At 57.0% G+C, this 25,219-nt stretch overlaps 2 protein-coding genes across 3 annotated transcripts in view; both read left to right on the plus strand.

Moving 5' to 3' along the window:
• Positions 1-15,214, plus strand: part of BCR (BCR activator of RhoGEF and GTPase) — a gene marked incomplete at its 5' end in the record, with an annotated part of 100,087 nt that extends 84,873 nt beyond the window's left edge. For both annotated transcript variants that reach the window (XM_082668463.1, XM_082668464.1), the window contains 7 exons: positions 7,573-7,632; positions 8,600-8,709; positions 10,005-10,144; positions 10,671-10,805; positions 11,544-11,649; positions 12,092-12,254; positions 12,593-15,214. In XM_082668463.1, coding sequence (XP_082524589.1) covers positions 7,573-7,632; positions 8,600-8,709; positions 10,005-10,144; positions 10,671-10,805; positions 11,544-11,649; positions 12,092-12,254; positions 12,593-12,682 — 804 coding nt within the window. In that variant the 3' untranslated portion in view covers positions 12,683-15,214. The remainder of the gene's footprint in view (positions 1-7,572; positions 7,633-8,599; positions 8,710-10,004; positions 10,145-10,670; positions 10,806-11,543; positions 11,650-12,091; positions 12,255-12,592) is intronic.
• Positions 15,215-24,427: 9,213 nt separating this feature from the next.
• Positions 24,428-25,219, plus strand: part of SPECC1L (sperm antigen with calponin homology and coiled-coil domains 1 like) — a 122,420-nt gene continuing 121,628 nt past the window's right edge. Inside the window, exon 1 of the mRNA XM_082667862.1 lies at positions 24,428-24,526. The gene's annotated coding sequence lies outside the window, so the exon portion shown is untranslated. The remainder of the gene's footprint in view (positions 24,527-25,219) is intronic.

A 25,219-nucleotide genomic window follows, 5' to 3' on the forward strand; every position in this document is an offset into this window, starting at 1 on the left:
GCCTGTAGATTTGAGTCAAGGAGAGACTGTCAAGTCCCCCACCCCCACTGCACCTCCTGGGACCTGGGGTGAGTCATAGCTGTGTCCGCCCAAACTCGTTTCCTCACCTGTAAATGGGTGGGGGGCGTGGAGCTGTGCGTGGGGGCCTTCAGTGTCAGCTGCTGCTATTACTATTATTATTTGTCGTCACTGTTGCTAGTGGACAAGGCTGGCTTTGGCTCCACCCCCTCATCTCTGCTTCCCTGGGAGACACGGTGGGAAACCCCACTCTTGAGCCATCATCACCCCGGGGGGGGATCCCAGAGGGGCAGGAGGGACGTTGGTGACTCAGGCTGTAGGCGGCCGGGGGGGACCTTGTTTATGAGTCGGGATCCTCAGGAGGAAGAAAGAAGGAAGTCAGGGGAGGGTGGTCATGCCAGCGACACCCTGGGACCCCAGCCAGGCCTCTTTCTCCCTCCCCCTCCCCCACGGATGCCTTTTTTCTGTGGAGGGTCCACCTCGGGGAGGGCGTCCATGACTCCCGGGGCCCAGTCTTCCTGCGTTGGGGCTTTTCCCAGTAAATCCAGGTGCCTTCCGAGCCGGGCCATGTGCGAGGGGTGTGTGGCCCTGCGTGTCCTGCTGCGGGGTTGGGGGAGCGACGCATGCCTACATCCCCCAGGTGCTCCCTGCCCCAGGTACACACCTTAACTCGGAAGCTGAGTGGAGAGCCCTTCCCATGAGAGGGGGAAGGTGCAGCACCCCAGAGTGTCCGAGGGGCGCCGTGTAGAAGTGGAAGCCAGCCAGGGGTCAGCGGGCCCCAAGGGGCCAGGGATGGAAATCGGACACACCTGCCTGGGCCAGAGGTGTCAGTATCATCTGGGGAGCTAGGTCCCAGTCCCCCAGGTTAGGGTTCCGGATCCATGTGTTTTTACCCCCCTGTTGGTGTCGGTGAGTGGTGGGTTCAGGAACCACTGGCTGGACTGTCAGGTTTCGGCCCCTGCTCTTCAGGTGACTGTCCTGGGTGAGTTGCCAGGTCCCGCTTCCCTCCCCGAGAGATGGAGCCCCCGCGAGAGGAGGGTGGGGGACTCTCCCTCCAGAACCCAGGGTGGGTGAGCTGGTTAGCTCAGAGCACCAGCCAGGGACCAGGAAGGAAGAGGGACAGGCTGTCCAGTGGGGACGTGGCCCCAGGGTCGTTGCGGGCAGGTGTAGAGGGTCCAGTGAGCTCCCTCTTCAAGCCAGATCTGAGGCTCAGTGAGCTGTCCGTCCTCAGACCCCAGGAGCCCGCTGTGCCACCCTAGTGAGTGATGGCTTCCATGCGCCAGGCCCCGGGGAGCCCGAGGACAAGAAGACAGCTGCCCCCAGGCTTCACGGTCCAGAGCTCAGAAAGGAGGATGCTGCAGATGGGCCTCGAGGCGGAGCAGGCCCTGCCTGGGGCAGCCAGTGGCCTCAATGGTGCAGTTATGTCAGAGGAGAGAGGAGTCAGGACAGACGCCTTCACTGAGGGTCATTGCGTCTGGGGCTTCAGGGGCTGGTTCCCTGGGTGGAGATGAGCACATCCTAAGCTCCAAGAGCAGCCAGATTCATGGGGATGTACGGGGCGCCGTGGTCTGAGGAGTCGTTCTATGTGCCCCAGCATGTCCTGGGTAGGGAGCGGGGGGCATCACCAGGGTCAGCAAAGCCCAGGGAAAGTGGAGCCTCACGCTATCGTGAATTTCTTCCTTCAGTTTTCCTTCCCTCACTTCCCTGTGCAATGTCCTGTCTCTTCTGCGCAGAGGGTAACTTGCTATCACATCCTGGAATTTCGTCTGCTCCCATTTGCCTTGCTCTTGTGTGTGTCTTGCTCAGCTCACAGCTCAGGTTCTGATGGGAGCATCAGAAGTGATTTTTTTTTTTAATGTTTTATGTCTCATGTGAGCCTCACGGGTGAGACTGGGGCCTCGGGTGTCTGGTTTGACCCTCACTTTATTTGAGACTACAGCTCTGGGCCGGCTCAGGGTGGGACACGGTTTCCCAGACTTCTCCTTCAGCCGGGAAGCTTGTACCCGGACTGGGTATGGGCCAGGGGGTCCAACTGTGCCCCTTTTGGGGCGTCCTGGCACCCACACTCCAGCCGTCACCAAGCTGTGAGGTATACCCACTCTCAGTCAGTCTCCCCATTCGACCACCAGTTCTGGGCCATTGTGCCCCGGGAGCCCAGGGGAGTGCCTGGCAACATCACCAGATGTGGAGGCACCACCAAGACTTGTACACACATGTTCTCAGCAGCACAGCCCATGACAACCTCAAACTGGAAAGAACCCAAGCATCTACCAGCTGCTGGTGAGTAGATAAACAAACTGTGGCGCGACCATACTGTGGAATGGTATGCAGCCATGAAAAGGGAAGGATGTTCTGACACACTACAACGTGGATGAACCTTGAGGACCTTCTGCTCAGGGAAATAAGCCAGTCACAAAAGGACAAATACTGGCTGATTCCACTTGAGTGAGGTGCCCAGGGTGGTCAAATTCATGGAGGCAGAAAGTAGAATAGAGGCCATTGTGGGGGTGGGGGTGGGGGTGGGCAGAGTTATTGCTTAATGAGGCCGTTTCTGTTTGGGAAGATGAGCAGGTTCTGGAGATGGACATTGGGGATGGTTGCACAACACTGTGTATGTACACGTTTACATTACGTATCATATGCATGTATGTGTGGGCACAGAGATACCACAGTGAATGAAACAGAAGGCCCTGTCCTCAGGGCGCTTGCATTCTAGCAGGAGAGATACACACCAGCCAAAGTGTGGATAAGAGCCCTGGAGACCCGTCGGGCAGGAGGGAGATGGGGAGGGGGCAGCTGATCCTGTCACAAAGTCCCCGAGTCGCACCTGCCATCAGGATCATCTCAGGACCTTCCACGTTCCGTCCACATGGCCGTTCACCGTGCCAGGGCCACTTGTGCGCATGGGGATGGAGGTGCGGTAGGGGGTCAGGGATGAATGGGGTGAGACTGTGTTGTAAAATGGGTGGTGATTGTTTTTTACAAACATTTGAGGAGGATTTTAGATGTTCAACTGTAAAAGTTGTGAACATGTAAAGCCACAAGAGCACATCCTTGTACGGGTTCCCTGGGATTTGTCCTGAAGAAGCATATCTCTGCCACCGTGGGGAGAGTGATGCTGGGACCCAGTCCCTCCTTGGCTCTCTTGTGGTCCAGTTTGGGGCCCAGTATCTTTTCTTCGTTAACTGACATACCATGCAATGCATCCCTTTAAAGTAGGTAAGTCAATGATCTTCAGTAACTTACAGCATTGTACAACCAACAATCCTGTTTGAGAATGTTTCCATCCACCCAAAACCCTTGCCCTGTTCCCACCCCCAGGCCGGGCTGACCCGCTTTTTGTCTATAGATTTGCTCATTCTGCATGTTTCCTATAAACAGAACCATACTCCATGACGTGGTCTTCCTGACTGGCTTCCTCCACTTAGCAAAATGTTTTTGAGGGTCACCCGCGTCATAGAGCGTTTACTTTATTCCTTTTTTGGCTGGACCACATCTCATCCGTGTATCCGCTCACCACGTTTTGTTTATCCATCTGGTCGCCAGTTGCTGGATACTTGGGTTGTCTCCAGCTTGGGCTTGTGACGGTTAATGCTCCACGAATGTGTGCACGGTCTGTGTGTTAACAGATGTTTTCCTCCTTCCTGTGTGGAGACCCATGAGGGGAATTGCCAGGTCAGGCAGCCAAGGTTAACTTTGTGAGGAGCTGCCCTGCTTTTCCAGAAAGGCCACAGCAGCTTACGTCCCCGTGGTGGTGTCCGAGGGCTCCTGTTTCTCCACATCCTCCCTGACCCTTGTTACCATCTGTCTTTTTGATTGGCGCTGTCCTTTGTCTTTTTGGGTGATGCTGTGGCCTGGTTGGGGTTAGGGAAGGGCAGGAAGGAGTTAAAGATGGAGAGAATAGCGCTCCCAAGAATAGACGAGTGAGAGGAGAAGCGGGAGAGCAGATTCCCCTCCTGGGGGGAGTCTCTGGTCCCCTCTTAGGGACCACTCCAGGGAGTGGGTTACAGTGCAGACACGTGGGGCTCAGTCGGGAGGGCTGGGGAGGCCCCGCTGGACCATCCTGGATGTTGACAGTTTCCCGGAGGAAACTACAGTCTCCAATGAGACTAGTGAGGAGGGAGCAGCATTTCCATTTTGGACAGTTCGGTCCTGCCACCGCCCAAGCTGGGGTGGGTGAGAAGATGCCCCGGGGTTGTCCGTCGGTGACCCGTTTGACCGTGTCTGCTACAGAGCAGGCAGGGCAGTGCCTGGTCCTCAGCGCCTGCCCCATCCTCACCGCCTCCCTGGCTGGTCACAAAGGACCATCTTCCAGGCAGACCTTGGGACAACCGTCCACCAGGCTTACCGCCCACATTTGTTTCTCGGAGGCCCCCCTTGCCCAGCCCTAGGAGAGAGAAACGGGGACCTGGACCTTCCTCCTGGGAAGACAGGCGTGAGCAGGCCCTGTGCCCACCCAGGCCCTGTCTCTGAGCAGTTGGCTCATTCTGTGCTGAGATCCCGACAGCGGCCCTGGGTTTTCCCTCGACTGCCGTTTTCCGGCCCTCTCCCCTCCATGGTCCCCACTTGTTTACTTTCCTGTGCTTTCAATAGCCCAGGACAGAGCACGCCAGCCTTGAGTGTTGTTTGGGGCTGGACGGAACCGAGGCACGGCCTCACAGTTGTGTTATTCTCATGCTGCTTCCACTTTGCTCAGCACGCTGTGTTTGTTGGAGCCGAGCCAGCCTCGGGACCGTCTTCCCACTGGAGCCGCCCGGGGAAGCGCCGTGGCCCAGGTCTGCACTCTGGGGGCTAGTGCGCGCCCCAGCCTCTGGGGCCCGGTGGAGGTAGGGCTGGACGTCGGTGCTGGGGGTGGATGGTGGCACCAAACCCCCTTGTCACTGGGCCAATCGGCTGTGCTCTGGGGGCTGTGGGATGTTCTCCCACCTGAGTCCAGCCCCGGCAGTGCCTGCCGTGATGGGGTCACTGGCTGCGGGGAGGTGGGGGGTGTGTCCCCTGAGCACATCTGCCCTGAGGCAGACTAGCCGGGCAGACACGGGTTACTCAGCGCCTCCAAAGTCACCGACAGGAAACCAGCCACTTGAGAAGGAAGCTTGGCTTTTCTGGGCTTTGGAGAAAATAGTGACGCATCGGAATTCCCAAAACCAATAGGCTGCTGGTGGGGGTGTTTTTCCCATACAAACAAAAAGTAGAACTCAGGGGTTATGGGAAACTTTTACCTTGGCTAGACTGCAGGGGCGGGGCTTCCCGAGAAGCCTGGTCAAAAGGCAGAGGAGGCCGGGAGCTCGCCACACTGCTGCCCATCGCACTCCTGCCCTGCCACGCTCCTGTCCATTGCGCTTCTGTCCATCACACCCCCGCCCTGCTGCCAGCCCCTCGAGCAGCAGAGCTGAGGATGCGAGAGACACCATGTGCAGCCGCCCTGCAGGGCTTCCTGCGGTACCTCCACCCCAGCCGGGCAGGCCGGAGACGGGTGGCCTCTGTCGAAAAGCACCTATGTGCTTGCGGCACCGCCCTGTGGACACACATCCGAAGCCTCGTGTGCAAGAGCAAGGTGGGCCTGCGGGTGGGCCGGGGATTCCGGGGTGGGTGGTGCCAGGCAGGGTCCCTGCCGCCCGGTGTCGGGCTCTGTTCCCCTCCCTGTCCCTCTCCTGGTTGGCTGGGGCTGGGCTGTGTGTGCCAGTCTCTGTCCTGGGAAGAGGAGAGGGGAGAGGGGCTTAGTGATTACCGTTCTTTGGAGGGAAAGGAAAGGTATCTTTCTGCTGCCGTGTCTCCCTATTTACAACTGCCAGATGTGGAGGGAAACCGTCCCTTTCTTTGGGAGTAGGAAGAACCATGCCTGCCCCCTTCCTTCCTGGGCGGCCAGGACATGGGAGCTGGGGGTGAGGGACCAGCAGTGCGCGTCCTTCCCTCCCGCCACACCTGGTCTGGTTGAGAGCTCGGAGCTCCGCTGGCCCCAGAGCTGTGAGGGCCCTGGTGTCACCCCCCTGCACGCACCCTCCCCCAGAGGAGGTGTGACCCCAGCTGGGTGTTGGGAAGCACCATGTGGGAGTGTTCTGTGACTGCTCTCTGCTCACAGACCTGCCCCTCAGGGTGGGGTCCCCACAGCCCAGGAGTGTGGCCCCCGAGACCCTCCTGGAAGAGGAGGAGAACCTGTCACCACACGGCCCAGGAGGGAGATGCTCTGCCTCCCTCTGTTTGTCTGTGTCAGTCTGTCCATGCATTTCAGATCCTTGCGAATGGTACCCAGTAGGATCTAGAGGGGAGGTGAGGAAGGCTCACCCCCAGGAGTACCTGTGATGACCTCTGTGCCGAGCGGGGGCAGGGGGAGGGCCTGGGTGCACACACCTGAGAGGTAGGGCTTCGGGGCCTCGCTTTCCAGCTGCGTCTCCTGCACACGGCCCAGGTGGCTGTCTCCTCTCGGGTCCCTTGTAGTGGATAAACAGGCGATGGCTGTCCTGAGCACGCTGTGCGCAGTACCGCCATGTGTTGGGGTGGGGTGCACGCGTGTGCAGCACTCATGAAGTGTGGTCCTGCTCTTAAGCAACTTTCTAGTAGCAGAAATGAACCATCACCCAAAGCAAGCGATGAAATCCCGGGGCACTGTGCAAGGAGTGCCAGGTTATGTGGTGGCTCCCTGACCTCGCTTCATACCAGAATCACCTGGGCAGGTTTTGGTTGTGCTGCTGTCAGTTCTGCGGAGACTGGGGAGGTATTTCTTTAACAAGAGCTCCCAGGTGCTTATTCGTCCAGCCCAACCCGCTGGTATAGAACATGCGCTCCCCAGAACAGGGGAAATGGAGCCCTTGTGGACAGGGGACACGCAGCCTGACCAGGAAGGTCAGGGCATCTTACAGCAGCACAGTCAGGTGACACTAAACAGCAGGGTGCCGAGGACCGGCGCTCAGACAGCGCTCTATGGGATAGAAGCGAGAGGGGCTGCAGGGAGCCTTTGTCCAGCCCCCTCGCCAGTGGCATGATTTGGAGCTGGGCTCCGGGTCCTTCTGGGCCTGACTCTGAGCCATGGGCCCGGCCTGGACTGGAGACCCCGCCTGCACAGGCTCCCACAGCCAGAGCTCGGGGCAGTGTCCCCAGCTCTTGGATGACACACCCCCAGGAAGATGCTTTTGAAATCGGGCTTCCCAAAGTGTCTAAATCAACTGTTCAGCCTCCTCCGAGCCACGTGAAGCACCTCTGATGCCGGAGGTGGGGGCAGGGAGCAGGACGGCAGGGCTACCAGCACTGATGGTAGCTCCCATTGGGAAGGCACCGGAGGAGCAGGGTACAGTCCCCGAGCTGTTGCTGACTCATCCCGGGGGCAAGCCTGGGCTACAGGCAGCAAAGGTCTGGGGGCAGGAGGGCTCTGAGGTGCCGGGGGCTTCTAGCAGGTCCTCTCCTCTCTCAGGACCCCTCTTGGTCTCTGGATAGCGGTGCTGGCCAAGGTCTGGCTCCGATTCGACTTAGACATGGAGAAGTAGCAGGCTTGGGCCGCTGCCCGGCCAGGCCTCTGCACAGACCCCAGGGCATCTGATAATCATGGCCCCTTGCTTTCAGCTGGACCCCCAGGCCCTGCAGGACAGAGACTGGCAGCGGACCATCATCGCCATGAATGGGGTATGTACCCATGGGGCTGTGTTGGCACCCGCTTCTTGCCGAAGGCTGGGGTGGTCCCAGTCTCTTCCAAAACGGTCAGAAGGAGGCTGAGCCTGAGCCGGTGTCTCAGGGGGAATGTGGCTGGAGGAGGCAGAGGCACTGTGGGGCAGAATCGCTGTGTGCAGGCAGGAGTCCGCCTGGTGGCTGGAGTGCAGTCACCCGCCAGGCACTGAGCATCCCTCCTCAAATGGCAATCCAGTGGCATCATGGGGACAGACAGGGCCTTGACCCTGGGGTCTGCCTGTAGAAACTAAGACCCCTGATTAGCCTTCAGTTCCCCAGAAGGATTTTTTTTTAACATCTTTATTGGAGTATAATTGCTTTACAATGGTGTGTTAGTTTCTGCTTTATAACAAAGTGAATCAGTTATACATATACATATGTCCCCATATCTCTTCCCTCTTGCGTCTCCCTCCCTCCCACCCTCCCTATCCCACCCCTCTAGGTGGTCACAAAGCACCGAGCTGATCTCCCTGTGCTGTGCGGCTGCTTCCCACTAGCTATCTATTTTACGTTTGGTAGTGTATATATGTCCATGCCACTCTGCCCCAGAAGGATTTAGACCTTAAAAAGAAAAACTACTACCACACACCAAAAAAAGTCTGGGCATGTAGGACAAAATGTTACCATTTGATAGATAATTCATCTTTTTGTTATATTATTCTCTAGTGTTTTGTTATTGTTGTTAGAATTATATAAGAAAGAGAAGCAATGGGGTCGTTGGGGGAGGTTCTGCAGAAGCTGGTCCTTAGATCACCCTGACCATTCCTGGCTCTTGCTGAGTTGGACTAGGGGCCACCCCACACCTGGACCTTACCCTGCTCACCCGGGGTGGGGGGTGGATAGAATTGCTGAGATCCCGGGGCCCCTGGAAACACAGGCTGTGAGGACCAGGAGGGTGAGAGGGTCATGCCCCCTCCACCTGCAGATTGAAGTGAAGCTGTCAGTCAAGTTCACCAGCAGAGAGTTCAGCTTGAAAAGGATGCCTTCCCGAAAACAGACGGGCGTCTTCGGAGTCAAGATCGCCGTGGTCACCAAGTGAGTGGTGAGGGGTTGGGGCTCATGCGTCTCTGGTCCCTAAGGACCAAGGGCACCCCCTCCCCAGGTGTTTCTGGAGGAAAGAGCAGGTGTGGGTCTCCTACTCTGTGCACAGTCACTGCACGGGGATGCCTCCCAGGCCCTCGGAGCACTGTGCTCCATGTTTACCATGAAAGGTGTCCCCGTAAGCTCAGAGGCGTCCCACCCGCTTCCTGTGCTGCCCGCGGAGCTGCGCTCGGCAGGGTTTTCTTCCCTCCCTCGGAATTTGTCACGATCAGGCCTCCTGTTCAATGATGGAAACGCTGCCCCTTTGTCACGGGTCCGTTGCCAGGAGAAGCTTGTGTGTAGGTTTGAGGGCAGTTCTCAGGGACACAGGCCGCCTCCTGCCAGAATCCATTCGCTTCCCCGATTTGGAATCTGGCCGGGCCCTGACCTCGCTGGTCGTCAGGCAGGGACCTGCGTCAGACGCTCCCTGGACACCTTTTGTGTCCAAACACTGCTCCCTGCTCCCGGCTGCACCCCAGTCGTCCCCCCCAGCACCTCCGGGTGGCTCAGGGCGGGAGCAGAGAGCACTGTCAGCAGGTGCCCCAGAGAAGCACTGCTTGTGAGACTGTCTAGGGACAGAGCTTTGCCGGGCTCCCGCATATGCAGTCACTAACCTAGACTGAAGCTGACCCTCCAGACGGCAAGTCTCCTGTGTTTGAAGTGCTCTTACCCTGGTGTCCTGCCTGGAGCTACTGGAATTGTCCGTTGTTAAGACGTGGAAGAGAAAAGTGTTAGAATCACAGGAGTCTGAGCACTGGCGTGAGGCAGCCCCATGGAGCTGGTCCTCTGGCCCGGCTGCCTGCCGGGCTTAGGGCTCACCTCTGCCCCAGGCTTGAAGGGGTCAGGATTTTCCTCTCGCACAGCAGGTAGGGGGCAGGGCTGAGACCGGGTCCCCTGACCCGACTCGGAGATCAGACCGCTTTCCAGGACCCTTGCAGTCACCTGTTAACCCAGGGCTGGGATCTTTTAACTGACTTCCAGTGGCTGACCTCAGTTAGAAAAGCCTCCTGACTGTCCCTCAGAGGTCGTGTGTGACTTGTAGGGTGTCCAGCCATCTGGGGCTGTTGGAAAGGCCCCGATAAGATATAAGCAGTGATAATCGTGAGATCTCAGAACAGAGAGACAACACACAGAAGGCTCTGGGTGTGCCCAAACCTGGGTGCTGCAGGTGTGCAGAGAGGTGCGGGGATCAGCCCCACTGCAGCCCGAGCCAGGGCTGCCAGGCACTGAGGGCATCCCCTCCCCTGCAGGAGGGAGCGTTCCAAGGTGCCCTACATCGTGCGCCAGTGCGTGGAGGAGATCGAACGCCGGGGCATGGAGGAAGTGGGCATCTACCGCGTGTCCGGAGTGGCCACCGACATCCAGGCACTGAAGGCGGCTTTTGACGTCAGTGAGTGTCAGGCTGGGCAGTGCGGGATGGTGGTGTGGGCACAGTGCCCAAGCCGAGATCCCGGCATGCCCGTTTATGTTACAACGAGAAGGAAATGGCACTGTGGGAGGAGGTTCTGCACAAGCCAGTTCTTAACCCGTCCTGACCACACGGGCATGGCTCTTGTGGAGCTGGACCAGGGGCTTCCGTGGGGGCGGCCCCATCTTGCACCAGGGCTCCGCCTGCTTGCCCCCGGCCGGGAGTGGAAAAGAGGTGCCAACCGAAGCCCAGGGGTCAGTGCATCTGGCTGCAGAGAAGCCGGTGGAACAGCCCCAATTGCCAGATAAGGACACGAGACCCCAGAGGGTCCTGGAAGTGGAAGAGGGCAGAGCCGGGACTTCGGCCTGGCCTGGAGCCCTGGACGTGTGGGCCCAGCCACAGTTACAGCTCCCTTTGGGTGGCCAGCATGGGCCCGGCCTGTGGCTCAGAGGGTAGAAGCGACTTGGGGTCCACTGTGGGCCTTGTTCTACGTCTGTGCTCTCTCCAGACAACAAGGATGTGTCGGTGATGATGAGCGAGATGGACGTGAACGCCATTGCCGGGACGCTGAAGCTCTACTTCCGAGAGCTGCCTGAGCCCCTCTTTACCGACGAGTTCTACCCCAACTTCGCCGAGGGCATCGGTGAGTGAGGGGGGTCAGGGGCGAGGTGAGGGAGCCCGAGTTTCAGCCCAAACCCTGCATGTGGCGGAGGACCGAGAACCAAGCCGGTCCCGAGAGGCCTCTGCCCATCCTCAGCGGACTGCCCGCTGTCCCGGTCCCTCCACGTTGCCCGAGAGGCTGCAGCAGCTGGCGCTGCTGTGGACACGGCTGGGTGCGGGGTCCTGGAGGCCACTGTCCTCCTCATCTACCCCAGGTCCTGGCCCCGTCAAGCAGGGCTTCAAGCCCGACCTGACCCCCAGTCCACCTGGAGGGTGGGGGGCACTGGTGCATGGGCCCCCTCCAGGGCCGTTCAACAGAGGACCTGGCCCCCTGGGTGCACAGGGTGATGTGATGAGGGGACCTGGGGGCCTCACGGCCCTCCTGCTTGTCACTCTTCCTGCTTCCTCCTGGCTTCCCCTGCCTTGGGCTCTTCCGAACAGGAGGCGGGAACGGCCGAGTGTGCCAGGAGGGCAGCTGTGCCCGGCGCCTCCTGCCGCTGGTCCCTTTGGTGCCGTTGACCCCTTTGAGATTCAGAAAAGGCGTCCAGGGTGGCTAGCTCCCCACCCCAGCTCCCACTACAGCATCCTCAGTGGGGGTCAGTGCTGTGAGGCAGGACGGTGACGGCCCTGGGCTGTCCTGTGTCCTCCAACACGGGCCCTGGGAGAGGCCTCCAGCCCATGCTTGTGACCCTGAGAAGTAACCGCTCCGCGCCCCCTGCAGCTCTCTCAGACCCCGTGGCAAAGGAGAGCTGCATGCTTAACCTGCTGCTGTCACTCCCGGAGGCCAACCTCCTGACATTCCTCTTCCTTCTGGACCACCTGAAAAGGTAACCCCAGCTCCTATGTGGAGGCTCAGGGCTCCGGGACCCCCAAAGGCAGCAATGGGGGGGGGTCCTCCGTGCTCCACTGTCTCCCCGGTGTCAGACTCCCCGGCACCCAGGGCCTTCTCTCTACACCTGCCCCGGTCTGTGGTTGTCCCCTCTGGGTACCAGAGCAACTGCCACCCCCATCCCGCTCTGCCACGGCGAGTGGTGTGCTCAGATCACCACCACCACTGCCCCCCATCCATCCCAGAACCGGCCCCTCCACCTGGTGGCCTTGAGCACTCTTCGTCCCGGGCCCCTCTGACCCAGAAGAGCCAGGGTGGGGTCTGCTTTCTGCACAGCTGGGGCTGAGCCCTTCCTCCCGGGGTGGCCTGGGTCCCTGCCCACGTCCATCCTCAAGGTGGTGTCACAGCAGCACCCGCTCTTCTGCCTCGGCCCTCCGCAGGGTGGCAGAAAAGGAGACAGTGAACAAGATGTCCCTGCACAACCTCGCCACGGTGTTCGGCCCCACGCTGCTCCGGCCCTCGGACAAGGAGAGCAAGCTCCCCCCCAACCCCAGCCAACCCATCTCCATGACCGACAGCTGGTCCCTGGAGGTCATGTCCCAGGTACGATGGCCCTTGCCACCCGGCCTTACGCAGGTGGCCTCTGTCTACCCCTCCCTGCGTCCTGCCGGTGGTTCCCACCGAGTTGTGCAGGGTGGGTGTCCAAGGTTTAGAGAGGGACTTGTCCAGGGCCACGAGGCAGGGAGGAGTGGGGAGGACCCAGGCCACCGCTTTCTCCTCTGTACCTTTGTGGGGTTTCTCAGGGCCCGCCCCACCTGGCCGTCCTCCAGGGGCAACCAGATCTCTTGCTATGAGAGGCTTGTGTCACCAGCAGGGCCCTCGGGGCTCTGCTGGAAAGGCCTCTTCTCTGAGCCGCTGTCCCCTCCTGCTCTGCCCGGCAGGTCCAGGTGCTGCTGTACTTCCTGCAACTGGAGGCCATTCCTGCCCCAGACAGCAAGAGACAGAGCATCCTCTTCTCCACCGAAGTCTAAAGGCCCAACTCCACCTCCAAAATGGCGGCAGAACGGCCTGGGAACCTCCTAGGGAAACGGGCTATCCACAGAGCAGGAACCCAACCTTCTAGAGGAGTCATTAGGCCACCCCCCAGGGCCAGGTTGCTGCCAAGAGACAACTACCCAAGGCAAAAGGCCAAGTGGCCTGGGCAGTTCCAGGCCCACCTTCGGTGGGGCCTGGGAACTCTGGGCTGGCCTCAGACTGTGGTTTTCTACGCCGCCACCAGAGGGCGCCCCAAGCCAGCCCTCGTGTCTCCGGTCACGGGCCTGGGCGGGACCAGGCAAAGGGAGTGGTATTTACGCATTTAACTTATGAGAGTTTAAAGATTTCTACTGGATCACCTGTCGAGATGCACCCTCTCCAGGGAGAAGGGAACAGGAGCAGATTCCCTTGGTATCGTGTCTTGAATAAATACTGCTGCTGCTTCGTGCCCAGGGGCCAGGCCCTGTCCAGCGTGGGTGGGGGCGTTTCGATTTCCCAGACTTAGAAATTCGACTCCTGTTTGTAACAGGTTTGAAAAGCTAAATCTACACTGTGTAGCGCTTGACCCCTTTCACCTCCTTTCTTCTTTCTTTCTAGAAGGATTTGTGCAGAAATGGGTCTTCTTCCTGTTCTATCCTGTTGCTTTGTTTTTGCTGATCACGTGCCCCTCGGAAGGCAGCTCCCTGCGGAGCTGCGTAATGTCCAGGACCGGACACCAGGGGAGGGAGGCCCAGGCTGCGCACTTTATGGCTGGTTGTCTAGGGAGAGTGATCCTGTTCACCATCCCGACTACCCCACCGGGCACGCACTCTCCTCATCAGCTCAGAAAGGCCTTGATCTCTGGCCTCCTCCGGCCTGTGGCCCATCTACCCCCAAATCTCCCTTCCCCTAATCGTGTCCCGCCCCCCCCCCCCCAGATCGCTTCATTCCTCACTCTTTGCTACACACACTCAGCAAACTTTTGTAAAGTTTTCTTCTGGGCGGCGGCAGCTTACCGACAGCTTGTTTTAAACTTTGATCTGAATAGCCTTTTGATACTTGAATATTTTTAAGTTTTATACATAGTTTCTAATTTTTTTCCTAACAGATTCAGATTCCTAATAAGATATTAGAATGTACTCTGTGGACAATCTATGTCCCAGCGGCATCTCGTCTTCCTCTAAGCGCCAGCTCTGTTTCCAGCAGGAGCCACTTCTGAAGTCTCCTGAGCATCTGGAATTGGGGTTGGGGGGGAATTAGGAACAGGCTGGGCCGAGGGTAGGGGCTCCCATCCCGAAGCAGGTGGAAGGACAGAGCCCCCCACGCTCCACACACCTGTGCGGAAGCCAGCATGCGCCTGGTAACCCTCCTGACCATCTGACTTAGAGGAAAGAGAACTGGGGAAACCACTAAGTATTTTGAAGAAACAAGTCTGTGAAGAATTGCATCACTTTTTTCAAAAAAGGGATGAGGGCGAGGAGAGAAGAAACTTCCATGCTGGACTTGCAGGAAGAGAGGATGTAGCTGAACCGGAGGAGGGAAGCGGTGGCATCACTCAGGAAAAGGCGTTTGCTTGTCACGCGATTAGACCAGTAACAGGTAGCACTGTCCAAGACCCTTCCCATGTCCCTGGCGGGGTGGGAAGGCTCAGCTGGTGTGTCAGCGGGCTGCTCCTGCCCGAGGTCACGGCACACAGGGGGCCACGTGCCCCCCCAACTCTACCCTCTGCTCACGGACCTGCGGAGGCAGGGACAGAAAAAGAAGTCACTCGAAGGTCTTAAGTCTGCATACTGTATTTATTTAGTTGTACTTTTTTCTTGTGAGGAGAGCAGACCCACAGTTTTAAAGCAGTGCTGCTCTCCTGGGGGATGAGGGCGGGGAGCAGGGTCCTCTGTGCTTTGCACGTCTCTGGGATCCATGGGTTTCCCGGGCCTCCAGTCCTTGGCCTCTTCTGGCCTGGCTTCCCATCCCCGTCTGGCCCTGCAGGGGGAACACACTTTACTTAGAAAAGCTAGACCTGGCCCCGGTTTCTTTTTCCCTGGAGTCTCATGATTTGCGTCTGTCGCATTGAAACTGGAAAGCAATCTCTCAGTGTCTGTGCCAATTTTCGTTCCCTCCCCCCATCTCCTTCGTCTATTTGCTTTTTATTTATGTAGGATACGTGGTGTTTAGTGATGGAACGACCACTCTTTCTTGTTCAGCTGTCAAAGCACTCCTTTGCCGAGCCTCAGTGGTGGTGGTCGCTTTGGGTCGCTGGGCGCCCCTGTCGTCCGTCTGACACTCAGGCCTGAGGGTCGGCAAAGCCGGTGGGCAGGTGATTACCTGGAGGCCAGACGTGACCTTCCACAAGGCTCAGCCGCTGGACTTGGCAACGAGAAGTGATGCCTTGCTGTCTGGGCCCTAGGTCTGGGTCTGGAGCCTGAGCAGAGGGCAGCCCAGCCTCGGGCTGCAGGTGGCAGGCAGTCTCTCCGCAGCCACATGTCTGAGTTTGAGCTCGGCCGTGTCTGTACCACCACAGGGGAAAGGACAGCTGCCACTTTCATTAAAGTTCCCCGAGACGACTTGTGTCAGTGGTGATGGCTGCAGTAGAAAGAAACACCGTGATCAGAGCCTCTGGGAGCATCCCCGGAGCCACTGGGTTGGGGCTGAGGGTGGGCATTGGAGCTGGAAGAAGCAGCAGGTGGTATGGAGAGGTGGGTGTCCAGGAGGCCTCCCTGAGGGTAGTGAGCACTGCTGGGGACAGCCCAGGCCGCGCACTTGCCCACAGGCAGTCGCCCCGCTGAGCATGGGGCCGTCTGGTTTGGGACGAACGGCAGAGGGGACACCAGCCGTGCCAAGCCCGGGGGCAGGGAGGGCTCCAGCCCCACAGAGCCTAGCCCCGCACGAGCCCCTCAGCCTCTGTGGTTTCCGGTGGTGCTGCCAGGTGTGGCCTTTCTGTTGCCAGCAGACGGGACATGGGTCACTCTTAGCCGTCACCAGCCTTGCCCACAGAAAAAGCCACCCAGCTTATAGGGAAGCCACGCCCGGGTGGAGAGGGGTGTGCAAGGTGGGCTCTGCTGATGCAGCTTGGGACGAGCTAGGGCCACACCCACTCGGACCCCAATTGCCGTGCTCGGTGCCTGTCGGCCATCACCCCGAGGCTCCCCCAGGGTCTTCATGTACACCATGCCATCTGCCCACCTGACACCTGCTGATAAGGAAAGGGCTGCCACTGGCCCTCCTCCAAGTATTTGGCCCCTAAAAGGCTACTTAGCTCTCTCTATCCCTACCTTCCTATTGGAAAATCTGTTCCAAAAAAAGCAAAAGCCCCATTGCATCTCTTACTAGGAGTTGATTTGGGGGGCAAGCTGATTGTCCCCATGTTCCTGAGAGCAGGGGCTGTGTCCAGCCAAGCCCAGGCCAGTGGCATGGCCCAGGGAGCCAGACCGTTCACTGTTGTGGAATTTGAGGTCTTACACCTCAAAGACCCTCAGAGGCCTCTTAATCCAATCCCTTTACTTGGTAGGTGGGTAAACAGGTGCTCAAAGGCCTCCCCACACACCCGGTGTCCCAGAGTTGGTTGAAGAACAGAGGCTGGGATCTTGGTGTCTTGATCCCTATAGGCTGGCTCCCTTTCTGCTGGACTGGACATGGCCAGCTGAGCAGGCCCTGCGCCGAGGCCCAGCGTCACACACATACCCTGGGCAGATGAAGGAGGGCAGGATTTTGTGTAGAAATCCCAGAAGAGCTTGTATACCTGCCCCCACAAAAAAAGATGCCCAGTTGCCTTAAACGGAAGCATTTCTATGATGAAGCTAATGATGAGCTGTCACAAATAGCTCCGGAAAAATAAACAGAAAAAGTGAGGGGGCGACAGACACACCAGCTCTTGAAGAGGCCCAAATGGCCTCCCAGAGCAGCTGCCGTGGGTCAATGGGCAGGATCGGTCCTGAGAGTCACCTCTGGGTGAGAGAGCTGTCAGACCAGGGGAGAGAGCCCTGCGTCACCCCAGCTCTCCCAGGGTGGGAAGCCAGACGGCATGACAGACAGGTAGCACGTAAACGGTTTCCTGGAAGATGGAGCCCTGCTGCGTCTCTCAGGTGTGTCTGGGTTGGGAAGGAAACCAGCTGCTTGGGGGACCGAGGCTGCTCCTCTGCATGTCACCAGATGAGATGCACCAAGTGCCTGGCCGGACCTCATAGGCCACGTGTCCCAAGACGGGCCTTCTCAGGGCCTCTCTGGCCAGTTCTGCCAAGTCACCAAGGGCTCAGTCCACACACCGGCTCCTTTCCGTCCCCCTCCTGTAGGTGGAACCTGGCAGACCTGACCAGAAACTCTCTCTTGGGGTTTTCAGTCACTTGGTGGAAATGAGCCCAGCAGCTGGGGATGGGGAGGTTCAAATGGGATTCTGGCCGAGAAAGGGCCCTGAGGAGCATGGTCTACGTGGGCTCAGGTCCTGAGCCACTGCCAGCTGAGCAGCCCCGGGAAGAGGGGGCACCAGGATGGTGGCTGCCACAGACGTGGGGCTTCCCCGGGGCTCGAGGGCTTGAATGACCCCTGGGAGTGGGCCTCCCAAGCCCAAGGCCTGGCCTCAGGGCCAGCGTGGGAAACCGGGCCTCATGCAGAGGGAAACAGATGCTGCAGCTGCTTGTTTAAATAAAACCACCACTTAAAAACTGCCTTGCTGGGTGGCACTGCCCTGGTTCCCTCTGGGGCTCCCTAACCCCCATAAGCCCAGCCTCCCCACTGCCACTGGGCCAGAAGGAGGGAGAAGCAATGGGGAGAGGGGAATGGCTGCTGTTTCTTCTATTTTCTGAAAATAACGTTTCCAGTGTCGGGGTGGCGATCAGAAGTTAGTTGGAACAGGCTACGGCATCTGTGACTTTTGTCTGTGTTCTGCATTAGATAAGCACTCCTGATCTGCATTTCCCAAGCAGGGCCCTTTCATCTGGCGACAGCCAGGAAGAGACTCCTGGGACTCCTGCTCAGTGGGCAGCATCTGCAGGAGCCTGTCCACCCTAGCAGGCTGGCCTCTAGCCCCTGCGTCTCGGCCCACCCAAGCCATCTCATGCTAACCCTGCCCCCAGGTGTTGCCATGCTGGGGTACTAGAGGGTAGTAAATTCCTCCTCCACCAGCTGGAATTGTCCACACCCTCCTTGTGCTCCTTTCTGGCCCCCAGAGTTTTCTAGACTCCACTGCTCCATGGTAGTTATGAACTGAATTGTGTCCCTAAAATTCACATGTTGAAGCCCTAACACCCAGTGTGACCGTGTTCAGAGATTACCTTTTAGGAAGGTAATTAAGGTTAAATGAGGTCATAAGGGTGGAGCCCTAATCTGATATGACTGGTGGCCTTATAAGAAGGGGAAGAGAGGGACTTCCTGGTGGTCCAGTGGTTAGGACTCTGTGCTTTCACTGCCGAGGGCCCTGGGTCGGGGACCTAAGATCCCACAAGCCACGCAGCACGGCTGGCTGAAAAAAAAAAAAAAAGGAAGAGCACCAGTGATCTCTCTCCACTTCTCACAGAGGAAAGGCCGCATGAGGACACGGAGAGAAGGGGCTCAGCTGCAGCAGAGGCCTCAGGAGGAACCAACCCGCATGGCACATTGACCTTGAGAAAAATTAATGTCTGTTTAAGCCCCTGGTCTGTGATTTATTGTTATGGCGGCCTGAGTCCACTAATACAGTGGCCTTTGACTATTCTTACGCCTGGATGTGGACCCAAGCGTGGAACTCGAGTCCTCCCCATGCTGCTCCGGGTTAACAACCCTCTTAAAGGGTCCCAGGGTTGTTGACTGATCACACCGAGGGCAGGGGGCCATCACCCTCCTTGTCCAGGCCACACCGGTGAACCTCATGGATAAGCACATTTTGGGGGACCGAGGCTGCTCCTCTGCGTGTCCCCAAATGAGATGCACCAAGTGCCCGGCTGGACCTCGCAGGCCACACGTCCCAAGACAGGCCTTCTCAGGGCCTCTGGCCAGTTCAGCCAGGTCACCAAGGGCTCAGTCCGCACACCGACTTCTTTCTGCCCCCCTCCTCAAGTCAACTGGAATCTCTTCCAGTTCACACTTGGCCCGTGGCTCCCCTGGTGACCCAACCACAGCCACCACCTGGGTGCTGGCCAAAAAAAAGAAAGCTGGGGGGCTGTGAGTCCTGAAGATGATTCTTGATTCTCAAAGAGGAGACGTGGGCATGTTTGGAGCCTTGGGGTGTGTGCAGGATTCTCGGGGGACTAGTTTGCAAGGCGGGGGGCACCAGCGACTGAGGGAGAGGGCCCAGGGTCCAGAGGCCAAGGCTTGGGCAACTCATGCAGCTCCCAGAGCCTCACTTGTAATTTTTTTTTTTGGCCACACCGCGCAGCTTGTGGGATCTAGTTCCCGGCCAGGCCCACAGCAGTGAAAGTGTGAGATTGCCAGGGAACTCCCTCCTCACCTGTAAAATCGGGACTTGCTCACTCTGACACTGGGAAGGGGCACACACAGGCTGAGGAGCGCTATTTAAGCCTCAGGCACATTTGGGTGGAATCCCTTTATCCAGCTCATCTTCCCTTGTCTTCCGTGTCCCCACCACGATATGCTGTTGTTTCCTGAGGTCCCCATGGAGCTGAAACAGGAGGCTGCATAAGGGTGACTGCTTTCTGTGGATGGGGACCTAGAGCTGAGAGATGACAGAGGAAGCATTTCCAGAGCCCTTGCCACATGCCAGGACCTGCCCTTGGGACGCTTACAGTCTCTGGGGCCATAGACATTACCGTTTACTAGCCGTGTGATTGCCATGTGCAGAGAAGCATGGTGTCCAGAGGGGCACATATTGGGGTGGGGTGGGGACCTATTATTTAGTTCCCCAGCATCCCTGACTGGTGTGGGAGAATTGCCATTGTTCACAAAAGAACTGGAAGTACAGAGAATTTGAGGGCCATACTCAAGGTCACACAGCTGTCCCGGCCAGAGTTCGGGCTCAAGTCCAGAGACCAGCGGACTTGGTACATGGGTTCCCTTCTTGCTGGCATCAGTTTCTCTGACTGTGAAACAAGAGGGTTTCATGATCTCTGATCTCTGTGGGCTGTGAGGAAGGGGGGACACCTGTCCTGAGTTGGTGTCCTTCCTGTGTCTCTTCTGGATCACCTGCAAGCCAGCTGGGCATCCCAAGGAGTCTCCTGGGGTTCACACCATGGTTGCTGGGTAACTGAGTCCCTCTCAGGGCAAGCAGCCCATCTCTGTCTGCAGACACATCTTTGCTCAGCTGACAGCTGAACGTCTCCTGGGACTCGGCGCACCCCTGGCTCCAAGAGAGGCATGTCAAGAATCCCAAGCTGATGTCCTGGCACTCGGAGCTGATGATTTGCTAATGGCTGGGGACAGTTGTTTTCTGATTAAAACTTGGCCTGCGGTCCCTGCCTGTTTGGCTCCTCCAGCTGTGGTGCAGACAGAGCAGCTGGGCCCGAGTGGAACAGTCAGTGTCGGGGGTGAGCGTCAGGGTGAGCTGAGGGGGTCACCACGAAACCAGAGGCACAGAGCTCAAGGGGGTTCCAGGCTGCAGCGCCCCACCCATCTCAGTGGTGATGAGACCCCAGCACTGCAGGGCTGGCGGGGCCTGACCTGGGGGGGAAGTGTCAGCCTCTGAGGCTGATCATCACAGTGTCCCAAATCCTGCCACTTGGTGGTCGTGGGCCGTGGAGGCTGGGCCCTGGGAGGGGCTCACACAGTGATAAATGCTCTGGGCACCTCGCCAGATCGCTTCTTGCTCCTGGCCTGCAGCTGCCCAAATTGCCTGCTCTTTCTGCCCCTCCAGTCCTGGCAAGCCGAGGAGAAGGGACCAAGGTGTGGTAAGGCTGATGGGACCACCCAGCGCTGAGGCCCAGCCACACACTGGGGTGAAGTCTGGACAGTTCCGTGCACCCCACCCTCTGATCTATGTCCTCTCCTCTGGCCCCATCGCCATGCCAGGCCTCCAGCCTCCCCAGGTGTCCTGACTCTCAGGGTCGCCCTCCCCACCCTTCATGTGTCATGAGGGCAGTCTTCCTAAAGAAGATCTCACAACATGTCAGTTCCCTGTCCTAAAGCTGCAGTGACCGGCCCCTGTGCACATTATAGAAGCCCAGTTCCGAGGTCTAGTGGGGGAGGCTCTCTCTGCCTCAAATCCTCCTCAAATGCCACCTCCTCCCAGAATCCTGCTGATCCATCCAGGACACCTTAGCAGCATCTCACCTGATTCAGGACCAGGTTACACTGCTGTCCCAGGCAGAGAAGGCTCTCAGAGGCTAGGGACCTGGTCAGAACCATCTTTGTACCCTCTCCCACCCACCCACCCACCCAACCCTGCACAGGTGCGGTTCAGCAGACCTGGTTCCTACTCAGGAAACGTCAGTAGCCTCCTGCTTGGTGGAAAATGGCGCTTTTGCTTTGGAATTTCAATGGCAGAAAATCTAGGTTAGTAGTTTTGGTTCATTAAAAGTACTTCGCTGTGTATAAAGACGTTCATAGGAACTTTATTCTTAATGTTAAAGGGTAATGTTTTAAAAAGGTAAAATCATGACTCTTATACAAATATAAAATAAACATATATCAAAGAGTTTACTTAACTCATTCATTAAATGAGGGAACCAGTAAGGTGTTACCGTCAGTTCAAAGGAGAACTCCAAGGTCAGACACATATATAGAACAGAAATATTGAAATGAACTTGGAGGCAAAACTGGTTCTTCCACTGTGGGGGAGGGTTGTCCTTGGACAAGAATTATTCGCATTGCTGTCAATTTTCTACAATATTGCAAAAGAGCTCAAAGACAATATAAGGTCCAAAGTCTTCCCCCCCCCCCACCCTCCGCAGAATCAGAATCAGATAACCTAGAACGGTGTGTACCAAGGATGCATATAGCTTCCCATTGGAGACTCCAGGAATCTTTTTTTGCTTAATCCAATTTTCATTCCACAAATAGCTCACAACTGGAGACAACCCAAATGTCCATCAATAGAATGGATAAACCATGGAATGGTAAATTCATACAGTTCAATATCACACAGCAACCAAAATGATATTCATTTTGCATGCCACAGATGCATGCAACAAGATGGATGAATCTCACAGAATTCATGTTGCGTGAAAGAGGGTAGACACAAAAAGATACTTGCTGTAGGCTGAATAATGCCCCCTAAAGATATCCAGTCTTTCCCTGGGACCTATAAATGTTACCTTATTTGGAAAGAGGGTCTTTGAAGATGTGATAAATTAAGGATCATGAGATGGGGGGGTTATTCTGGATTATCCAGGTGGGCCCTAAACACCATCATGAGTGTCCTTATATAAGAATCAAAGGGAGATTTCACACAAACACAGAGAAGGCCATAGACCAAGGCAGAGATCAGAATGATGCAGCCACAAGCAAAAGAACATCAAGAAATGCAGGCAGGGCTTCCCTGGGGGCGCAGTGGTTGGGAATCCACCTGCTAATGCAGGGGACACGGGTTCGAGCCCTGTCTGGGAAGATCCCACATGCCGCGGAGCAACGAAGCCCGTGCGCCACAACTACTGAAGCCCGTGCGCCACAACTACTGAAGCCCGCGTGCCTACAGCCCACAAGCCGTAGCTGGAGAAAGCCCGCGCGCAGCAACGGGGACACAATGCAGCCAAAAATAAATAAATAATAAATTTAAAAATTAAAAAAAAAAAAAAGAAATGCAGGCAGCTGGCAGAAGGCAGAAGAGGCAAGGGATGGATCCTCCCCCAGGGCCTTCTGAGGAGACTCAGAGATGCTGACACCTAGATGTTGGACTTCCAGCTTCTAGAACTGTGAGACGATACATTTGTTTTGGTTTAAGCCACCAAGGTTGCGGTAATTTGTTACAGCAGCCCTAGGAAATCAATACAATACAATTCCATTTATTTAAAGTTCAAAATCAGCCCATATTCATCCTGAGTTAGATGTCAGAATGTGGTTACATTTGGGGAGGATGTAGTGTTGGCAGGGGAGAGGAGGGACTTGGCAAACTGCTCAAGTTCTTTTTCTTGACCTTCACTTTTGTGTATTTCATTGAGTTGTATATTTAGTTTGTGTACTTTAATATAAAAAAATTATCTCTTGTCCTCCATGCAGTTCTTACAGGGCTGGCGTGAAGATCTAAATGATGTTGAGTCCTGTTTGAACTGTAAATGCTGAAACAGATGCAACATGAATGCCCTTCACAGTCACCAGGTGTTTACTGGGTGCTGGGCATCATGCTAAGCTCCCTTCATGCATTATCCCACTTAATCCCCCCAACCCATAACAGCTCCCATTTTGTAGATGAAGAAACTGAAATGCAAAGACAAATGGTTAGTAACTGAGGAAGCCAGGATTCAAACGCAGGCTGTCTGGTGATGAGGACCATGACCTAAGTCCTACACAAATGTTGAATGATTGATTATCTCCAGACTATTAAACCATCATGGCTATTCCGGTTTTAAAAAGAAAGGTACAGATCATTATGTATAGTAGACTACCATTTGTGTAAAAAAACAAAAAAAGGAAGCTAAAGAACCAATCTGTTTATTTTGGATATTTGTTTATACTCAAAAAATATTTTTATCAAGAAACTGAATACATTTAGCTGCAGCTGGGAAGAGGCACTACAGCAATGGAGACAGGGTTGAGAAGGTGCTTTCTGAATTTTGAAATATGTAAATGTATTAGAAATTTATTGAGAAACAAAAAGAAACAATGATTATAACAAAAACCATCAGAGAATTACATGAACAACGTTATGCCAATGATTTGTAAAACATTAACAAAAGACACTTTCCTGCAAAAATATAACTCAGTAAAAATGACACAGGAAGAAAAAGGAATTCTGTCTAGACTTAGGACCAATAAAGAAATGTTGGGGCTTCGCTCGTGGCGCAGTGGTTAAGAATCCGCCTGCCAATGCAGGGGACACGGGTTCCAGCTCTGGTCCAGGAAGATCCCACGTGCCACGGAGCAACTAAGCCTGTGCGCTACAACTACTGAGCCTGTGCTCTAGAGCCCGCGAGCCATAACTACTGAGCCCGCGAGCCACAACTACTGAGCCCACGTGCCACAACTACTAAAGCTTGCGCACCTAGAGCCCGTTCTCCACAAGAGAAGCCACCACAATGAGAAGCCCACGCACTGCAATGAAGAGTAGCCCCCACTCGCCACAACTAGAGAAAGCCCGCGCGGGGCAACGAAGACCAAATGCAGACAAAAATTAATTAATTAATTAATTAAAAAAAAAAAAGTTGTGCTTTTTTTTAAAACCTGCATCCCATCTCCCCCCAAATCTCCAGGGAGTACCGGGAGGGCAGGGCTTCTGCGTTTTCCCACCACTGTCTAGCTCAAGCCCAGCGCCGTCCTTGGCACGCTATAGATACGTCCCTGAATGTTGGACCTCTTGGCTAAGCCGAGCATGAATCGTGGACCTCTGGGCTAAACCGAGCCTTTGGGATGATGGAGCGTTAACACATCACTCGGCAGTGCCCAGTGCATCCTCCAGGAGCATCCGCCAGCCAGCGCGAGCAGGAAGCCTCACGCATGTGCACTGCCTGCCTGAGGCATTTCTGTGGCCGGCGGGATGGTATGGCGCCTGCGCGATCCAGAGCCGAGAGGGAGGCGAGCCGAGTGGGCTGTGCCGCAGACGCCTGCGCGGGGGCGGATGTGGGCGGGGCCTGCGCCGCGCCTGCGCAGTCTTCGGCGGCCGTGTGGGACGGACAAGGGGCGGGCTGGGGGCGTGGGCCGCGAGGGAGGCTGGGCGGGCCGGGCGAACGGCGCCGCGGGGTTGGCTGCTGCCCTGAGGCCGGACTCAACGGATTCGGGCCGCGCCACCGGGCGAGCTCGCCGCCCGGCCCCAGCCCGGAGCCAGCGAGCAAGCGAGGCGGCGCTGCGCGGTAAGAGCCGGGGCCGGGTGCCCTGAGTGTGCGCGGTGGGAGCGTCCCTCTCCTCAGCGCCGCCCGCGCGGCCAGGCCCCGGCGGCCCCGCAGACCCCGGCGGCCCGCGCCTGCGCCGTCCCCTCCCGGGCCCCCCGCCTGGCGCGCGCCTGCGCCATCCCCTCGCGGGCCCCCGGGCAGCCGAAGCCGCGACCCCGGCCGGCGGGCGTCCCGGCTGCTTGGGGCCTGGCTGGTTCTGCGCCCGCGCCCACCGGTCTCCTCTTCTCGCGCGCCAGGAGAGGCTGGGGTCGCCGCCCCATAGCCCCTGGCCCCCAGTCCTTTAGTCCCCGGCCTCCATCCCCGGGCCCGAGGATGCGGCGGGCGGCCGACCCGGGCCTCCTGCGGGCTCTGCTTCCGCCGGGCCGCGCCCCCACCCGCTCCCAGCTCCGCCGGCGGGGTCAGCCCGGAGCAGGAGGAGTATCCTTTTTTCTCCAGACCTGGTTAATTGCATCAGGTTGGATGTGAATAATCTTGTGTTCTGCCGAGGAAATTCTGCCTTTCCCGCAGTGTGGTCATTGTATGGCTTCAGTGGTTACGTTTAAGACATCAGAGTTCGTTTCTGGGCAGCTCCCCTGGAGATGACTGGAAAAGAAAGTTTCCACTCAGTTTCGGCCCATTTACAAAACCAAGTAACTCCTGTGATCATTCAAGCGC

The sequence above is a fragment of the Grampus griseus genome, assembly GCF_964374135.1.
Source record: "Grampus griseus genome assembly, chromosome: 12".
Classification (NCBI taxonomy): Eukaryota; Metazoa; Chordata; class Mammalia; order Artiodactyla; family Delphinidae; genus Grampus; species Grampus griseus.